The sequence below is a fragment of the Magallana gigas genome, chromosome 4 (genome assembly GCF_963853765.1).
Source record: "Magallana gigas chromosome 4, xbMagGiga1.1, whole genome shotgun sequence".
Lineage (NCBI taxonomy): Eukaryota > Metazoa > Mollusca > Bivalvia > Ostreida > Ostreidae > Magallana > Magallana gigas.
The window spans coordinates 689214-697801 of record NC_088856.1 but is presented as its reverse complement, the minus strand read 5'-3'; the positions used below and the strand labels follow the sequence as shown (position 1 = coordinate 697801).

The 8588-nt window shown below is 33.0% G+C and overlaps 1 protein-coding gene across 1 annotated transcript; it reads right to left on the bottom strand.

Annotated features, from left to right (window-relative positions):
• Positions 1 to 2767: 2767 nt before the first annotated feature.
• Positions 2768 to 6737, bottom strand: LOC117682745 (interferon-induced protein 44-like). The gene is made up of 7 exons (XM_066080802.1): positions 6594 to 6737; positions 5588 to 6121; positions 5239 to 5306; positions 4096 to 4293; positions 3660 to 3806; positions 3308 to 3479; positions 2768 to 3201 (listed from the first exon to the last, which is right to left on the bottom strand). The coding sequence occupies exons 2-7, from the start codon at positions 6108 to 6110 to the stop codon at positions 2894 to 2896; spliced, it is 1416 nt and encodes a 471-aa protein (XP_065936874.1). The 5' UTR covers positions 6111 to 6121; positions 6594 to 6737; the 3' UTR covers positions 2768 to 2893.
• Positions 6738 to 8588: the final 1851 nt, after the last annotated feature.

The following is an 8588-nucleotide window of genomic DNA, read 5'->3' as shown; positions in this document are numbered from 1 at the left end:
ACACACACACACACACACACACACAGATTTGTTTGCATCTGAGACAGTTTTTAATATTTTGTTCAATAGGAATTAGATTTTGTTTGTTAATCAGCAATTGCAGATATCAACAAATGACAGGAACCAAATTAAATGGCATTGTCATGCTCGATCTAACGGTAATTAAATTTGCCAAATTAAATGGGCATAGTAACGACTGTGGTAAAAAAAATTTTTACTAGTTTCCTTGTTTCAATACCTAAAAAAGGCATTTCTTGGGATCAATGAACATTTATTTAGTATTTTCGTATTTAGTTATTAGCAAGCAACAGAGCTAACGATTCTTTTAACTGTAAACAAGGCTGGCTTTGGTTTCTTTTTTTGATTCAATAAACCGGCAAAAATTCTTTTTTAAGCTAATTTATCTTTCTTCTTATTCGTTTTAAACATCATAAATAGTTTCTAGACTTTGATTTATCGTACTCATTTTACGTTTAATACTGGAATTTACACTTCAACGTAAACAAAAACTTTGTGTACATGGTAGAGAAATTTTAGCTCTCTAACTTCTAACTCTAACTATGACATTCAGATTTTGGTTGACTATTAGAAATGCCTTACTGAAGCATTGTCAACATTAAAAACGTAAACATAATGTTTGACCAAAATCCTGGCCATTTTCCCTTGATGAATATCTTTTGTATATGTTAAATAAAAGCTTTCATGTAAATATTTGCATTTCTGGTGGCTCTTGGGAAAATTCATTTTATACACAAACCATATTCTTATGTTGTAATGACCATCATCTCATTGAAAATTTAAACTTCAATTTTTATAAAATTAATTTGTGGTTAAACTTGGTTTAGTGGAGAAGATGTCAAAGAATTTGAGACTTTTAAAGATAGGAGGACATACGCAAAACCATAAAAAAACAAGATAATATGTGAGCCAATGCACTAGTAATACCCCCGCTCTAATGTGAATATGCAAAATCGTCATTTAACAGAAAGTTGACATTCGATTGGTACAAAAATATATCCCACGATATTGTATGCCTAAACAAATAGTGTGTTAGAATTTCAAGCATCTGCAATAAACAGTTGCTTAGAAATTGTTAAAGAAATTTTGTTCGAAAATTTAGGCAAAAAAAACAAAACAAAGTAGTCATTTAACAGGGGGTTGACGTCCGGTTAGTACAAAAAGATATGGATACATAAATTTGTGTGTTAAAATTTCAAGCATTTGCGATAATAAGTTGCTGAGAAAAATGCGACAGAAATTTTTATTTCGGACGGACAGAAGGACAGACGGACGGACAGACAGACACACAATGGTAAAACAATATAGTTACCCCCTTCTCCTGCGGAGCGGGGGTATAACAATCGATTAAATCGTTAGTTGGGGGGGGGGGTATGAGAATTTGGTTAATGCACATGTAATCATATTTCAAATACGCATGATCATAACGTTTTAAGCTAAATTCAATGTCTCAAATATCTATCTTAGGGAAATATAGAGCTTAATATGAATGATATTTCTGAATTTACAAGCGAGATACATGGTTAAACATTCTTTGTTTTTTTTAACAAAGTTCGAGACTTATTTTTGCGTAAGTATGTGTTATATTGGTAACATTGACAATTAAATTTTATTTCTATGTTGATTTAATTATTAATAAACACGGTCAAAAAGTTTATCTTATCTTAATAATAACTACAAAATATTTTCAAAAAGTGTCTTAAGTTTGTTCCTTTAACGTCTTCAGGTACTGTGCCTCAGTTCACATACATGTGCATATTTGCTTCTGAAAATTTTTCTTTAAAATATTTCAAACAGCATTTCAAAATTTTATCAGCAAAAATCAATACAAGACCACAAAAAAAGAAAATTGTTCTGGCCAGTGACTCTATAGCATTGACGTTATTAAACGACAATGTAATGAATATACTGGTTTTTTTTACAGAGCTGTAGATCTATACTACTATGTTAAAATAATAGACTCAATTTTTTTAGCTTTAATACCAATTAATCGTAAGAGTACTGACTTTTGTTTTATATATTCTAAACATCATTGGTACTTGAATATTACCAATTTGATTTTAGTTTTTCTCAATCAAGCTTCGCTAATTAATAATCAACGAAAATTCCTCAAAATTTCCGGAAATCATCTGAATTGTTTGGATTTTACAATTTTGCGCATGCGCATTACATTCACGGTAAATCACGGGAGGCTCTTTATTTTATGTTTCCACAATATCACATTTGCATGGATAAACTCAGAGACGATAAAACAAATGCGTATAAATTTTCATTAGTATTTTTTTTCTGTTCATCAAAGAAAATACGGGAGATAACTCTAACACAGTGCATTTTCTATAAAAAAAAATCCCGAGAGTTTTTATTGTCAACATGGTGTGTAAAAAACGTTGTTGAAGAAATGTTGAATTCTGCAATTATAAAATTAAACTTTTCGAAGAAAGGTCTTTACAGCTTCAACATGGTTTGTTATGAACAATTTGACTGTTATTTTCAATGCAACTTTATTAATTTTCTCCAAAATCGTTTTGGAGCGATTCTGCAATTTTCTGCTACATTACGGGTATATGGGAGGCAGACACAGATTACATTATTCCAACTCAGCAGAATGTAGTGTAATTAATAGCATTATTGTAGGCTTAAAGCTTATTAATGCAAATGTCAACAATATACGGTGTGTCGATATATCTATTTCGTAAATGTCCGATATCATATGCTATGTCAACCCCTGCACGCACGGGTCAAAATCTAGTATCAATAAAAACAATAAAAAAATCAGTAAATTGTCTTATACGCCTCCTCAAAAACAAGTCGCACTAAATGTACAATCAAATGATTTCGACTACAATTGCCAAATTTTTATGACAAACGAATCAAGTTAATCTTCGGCTCGAACGTTCTTTCCTTCTGCTGCCATTTTGTCAAGTTGTTCATCCATGTAGTCATCGGCAAAGTCCAGGCATCGCTGCAGAGCTTGCATTAACAAAATGTCCACTGTAGTCTTCAGCTTAGTCTCGCTCTCGTAATTCTTCACCGGAAGCACGTGGGCACGTGGAAGACCCATTACTTCTGCTACTTTCTCCACGGCGTCACAGACAGCGGTACTCGTAAACGTGTTTTTAACATCGTCATTTACATCCGGGCATATTTTGTCTAGTTTGGTCAAGAATACGACCTGAGGTAACCCTGCATACAAAAGTTGAAAAATCTTGCTTAATGTGGCTTGACACCCCGCAATGTCATCTGTCAGATCGATAAAGATTTAGGTACTTTTATTTATACAATCTCTTACCTCTATGGTTCATTCTGACTTGTAGATCTTTCATCCGTTTTTGGACTTTGTCCGACATAACATCAACAGTGCTGCCATCTATGACAAATGCCACGCAGTGAATTTTGTCTTTCAGGTTTGGGTCTTTGATATACCCAGGGGTATCCGGTGTGAAAGGAACCAAAGGGTTAAACTAAAACAAAAAGCAGATAATGTCCGAAAAGGCAACCTACGAATCTACTGTTTAACGTGCGAAATAAATGATGGGGGTTAGTTACAAGTTATAAAATATATACTAGCATTTGTTTTCGGTTTTCGGGACAGATGTGTTGTAAAGACCACATTTTATTGCTTAAAGGAAATTATGAATCACCTGGTACCGGTCAGGAATATTTCCATCCAAAATGAATGAAATTTCCTGAGCATCAAGTGCAAATTCTTCCTCAAAGCCACGAGTGTCGCACAGGCGAAAGTTAAGAAACTTCCCTTTGGAAAAATCCTTCACTTTGTATTGTCGATACTGATAAGAAAAAATAATTTATATTTGCAACATATACTAATGGCGTTCAAACTTATTGTTTTCTTTACATAAATGATAACTAAAAAAGGTTTTCTATCATTGTTTTGTGGTTCAATTTAACATGAGCATTAATATAACCACTTAAGTAATCTGCATGTTGGTTAAAAAATTAGTTTTTTAATTATTTTATCTTACACCTCTCTCTTCTCTCTCTCTCTCTCTCTCTCTCTCTCTCTCTCTCTCTCTCTCTCTCTCTCTCTCTCTCTCTCTCTCTCTCTCTCTCTCTCACCATCGTTGTTACACTGTGTTCGAAGCTCCCACTACAAGCCTTGCTGGTAATTTTCCCCCGGAAAATAGAGTTGACAGAGTTAAAGAAGCTGGACTTTCCTGCGCCTATCTGACCGATCAGGAGGATGTTTGCTGCTGTAACGTTTGTTTCTGTCATAGGTTTGTAGTCAAGCAAGGACTCCTTTAGTGCTTCCATTGTCTAAAAACAAAACTCATATCAATTGAGTGAACAACATACTCCTCATTTAACGATCTAAAAACACCATAATGATCATTATATTAGTAAAGGTTTGAAATGCATCAAATACTCTTTTATAATCTTATGATCGGTTGTATAAAAGCACAAATGTTATTGAAACACTGTATATTCATTATTACAAAGATAATAATCATTTTGAGATCAAAGCAAGCAGTAACACTAGATTTTCTCAAGATTTATTATTCTCATTCTATGAGATTAATGTTAGACGAGAAACAAATATTTTATGAAATAAAAACAGATAATAAAATGTCATTATTGGATACTGTTGTTTGGGGCTCTTTTATGTTTCGTCAGTTGAAAGGGCAATAAGACAATTTTTGCCACTTTTTTAAATTCTGCTTTATAAGGTTTAAAATCATTTTTTTTGTTTTGCAACTTTTAAGGGGAAAAGAATGACCTTCAATATTCTCTGTATATGTTAACCCTGTTTAAATCACTTTGTTTTAAATTTCCAACGGCTCTGTGACTTCAAAGGAAATAGAAATATTCCACCGAGCTTCAATTGTTTCTCATGTCGGCTTTGTGAAAGATCTATAGTTATATTCCGATATACATCCAGAAATGATATCTTATTTTTTAAATAAATGTTGAGTTATAGAATATAATTTGCAATTAGAGCCCAAAACAGTGATAAAAACCTTTATTATATTGCAGTCAAAAATTAAACCGCATCAAATTGAACTGTGCAAATCCATTTTCAACAAAAGATAATATGAATAAATTGGATTTTCCCCACCAATTTCGGAACAGACTGAGTATTTGCGATGGAAATTTAATGATAACTGAGTGTATTCATATGGCTTGTTAATTATGTATTAAAAATGTATTGAAACCATAAAGTATTATAGAACAGTTCTGTTATAACGAACCAAGCGTACATACTTCATTTGTCCATCCATCGTGTTCTCTCCAGGGTTTGTCTAGATCAGGAACTGTCTGACCTGGCCCATCTTTATATATCAAATATTGTGTAAGATGAAGAGATAAAGTTCAAAAGTGATTTTACCTTAATGTTAGTGTCTTTTTATTATAATGTTTTTAATTTTACTTTTTTGCAGTTGATAAATAAATAATAAATGACTGAATCAAATGTATGGAATTAAGTTATGTCTGTTTATTTAAATATCAAATATATCTACATGTATATAACCTATGACACTGGATTGAGTTAAAAGAAAAAAACGATATATATTTATAATCTAGAATATATAATTGTAAGAAATCGTATAACCTATAACTCTGTAAACCTCCATATCTGTGACGTGCAGACTGTTGTTTGTTATTGTGTTTGCGTCCTGTCCGTTCAGGTTGTAACTGTGTCCAAAACTTAAGCTACCGTTAAGAGAAAAAGCCTTCCCTGATCTGGTTATTGTTGCGCTGAATGTGTGTAAATCATGTCCGCTCCCAAACGTTGGACCTTGACTACTGTAACCATATCCAGCATATGTTGCATTTTTCACTGGAAATTTCAATGGATCGGAAGACCCGTTATACTGCAACCGGAAGAGAAAGGCGCTCGAGTCATATATATATTCTCCATCAGAGTTCCAACTTTGTGACAGGTAGCCGCCGTATATTGTTTTGTTTGTGTTGTATAGGACTGTTACCGTGGCACCCTGACCGTCACACTTCTGGTGAAACGTAGGGGCCGAACATCCGTCCCTGCTGATTTTGTACAACAACTGGAAGTGACAGGTCTTACCAATCCACGTGACCAGCTGGTCTCTGTAAGATTTTCGAAGAAGCTCCGGCATCTTGTGTTTTTCTAAAGTAAGTTGGTACAATGAAAAGGATCATTTCTCTTCAATAATTAAAGAAAAGAGGCCTTGGCGGTTACCTTAGCATGGTTTTTTAATGTTCAAAACGATTTAGCAGCTTCAAAGTTCAATTTAATTAACCAATGTTAAGAAAAAAAATTGTGCTAGTCTTGTTAAGATAACAAAGAGTTCTGGGATCTCTATCTAACTTATAACTTTACAACTGACACTAGTTGAAATATAAAGTAAATTGAAATTTGACCAAAATCGTTACCATGTACGTATTACATTACTTTGATACATGTATGTATTACAGGTTTCAAAATTTTAAATGAACTTTCTCTTAAACATCTGTTTTCGTAACCTCACAATTCACAGCCGTTAAATAACACTAATAATCCGATCAAAGGGAAATTCATTGCACGAGAAATAATACAGAAACATTGGTTGACTAAGGTTTTAAAAATAATTTTATCTTACTTGATAAAGTGCAACATATAGGTTAGATGTAACATATAAAGTGTTGATGTCGATACCTTCACACTTCTTATGGTCATAGAACTTCCTTTCCTTTCCTCTTCTAAATACTATTGGAAATTCCAAAATTGATAAACTATTTTCTGAAAACATTTTAAAATTAAATTTTTAGTTTCGTTTTCAAATGCAAGCATTTTCGGAAAACAATTTTTGGGGTTTACGAGTACCTTTAGTTTTGATTTTCAATGCAAGCATGTGCAGTTTAAGGTGTGCCGTTTATGTCATTACTATAAACTATGTGGTTTTAAATTCTAATATGACTCGCTTGTGGCCAAGGTCGCATTCCCTACCGTGACACAAAAAAGTTGTAAAACGTGATACATATTTCTCCTCTCGATAATTCGACAAATACACTTCAGGAAACTCTCTTGATATATAAGAAGCATAAGAAATAAGAAAGACTCTTCAATGTATCTAGTTTAAGACTTTTTTTTTTTTTATATATTTTACTGAGACACATTTCGACGCTAATATTAGCAATGACAGTCTGAACATAGAGGGATAAAAACGAGCTTTTGAAAGGATCGCAACTCCTATGTAGGAGGTGTAATGATATATATTTCTGACTCTATAATTGTCTCTCGAAGGTATGTTTTAGCGCCCAAAATACAGAATCTTTATTGACTGAAATACCACATGCTATTGAGAATCTTCTTTCATGTTGTACATACCGCCAACCAAATAGTTCTTGCCAATCTGAAAGTCAACTTCTACGCATGAAATTTACAAAAAAATATGAACACAAACAACCTAATAAATACGATACACACCTTCAATGATTATTGAGCATACGTGAACTTTAATAGATTCTATTCTTGCAAGCAAAAACATCCAAACCCATGATTTAGGCACTTTTAATCATAAACTCAGTGATCATATAAGGAATAAGGAATCATTCTTTGAGTATTATGAGGTGATAATTTCGGTCGAGGCGTGATCAAATCCAATAAAGCCCGAAGGGCTTTATGATAGATTTGATCACGCCCCGACCGAAAGTATCACCTCATAATATTTAAAGAATGATTCCTTATTACTTATATTTATATAATTTTTAGCCATCGTACGATCAAATATTAAAATATAAATGAACAAACCCTACTGGCGCCTCAATTTGGCGTCATTTGTATTATTGGTTATATAGTACAAAACCGATACGCAGTGTTATCACAGGCAAAGACACTGGAAAATTTAAATATAAAGCAAGTAATACATGTACATACATCAAAATACAAATATAAATACTTCATAGAAAAGTTTGGGATCACACAAATGCAAAACTTAGCACTACTAAATAATCTTATCGAAGAATGTGATTTGAGTAAAATCATTTCTAGTTCAGTTAACATAAATACTGCAATAAACAATTTTATAAATAAATATAAATCTATTCTACGCAAATGTTTGCCCGAAAAAAAATGTTACCATTGATTCAAATGATAAACAAGAGGCCCAGGGGCCACATCGCTCACCTGAGCAACAATTGTCTTAATTCTGATCAAATTAGCATTACAGTATCAAAATATCTTGACAACTGAGTACAGTAGATCTTGCTAAAAAAAAAAATTGAAAATCTGCCAATTTTTATCCACCTCTTATTTTTTAGTAAAGCCCCTTTTGTTGTTGTACCTGTAAGAAGATTTTTCTCTATTCCTATGAACCCCCCCCCTTCCCCATTTCATGGCCCAACTATTCTCTAGGGAATCATGGTTTCATCAAACTTAAATCTACCTTTAATCTCATAACCTGTGCTTTCACACTAAGTACTGAGTTTTGGACCGAAAACTTTCCCAGAATATTTTTAAGGATTGTAAAACTTGATCCCCCAATTGTGGCCTCACCCTACCCCCGGGGACCATGATTAGAACAAACTTGAATCTACACTTCCTGAGGATGCTTCCATTTTAACTTGAGCTTTTCTGGCCTAATAGTTTTTAAAAG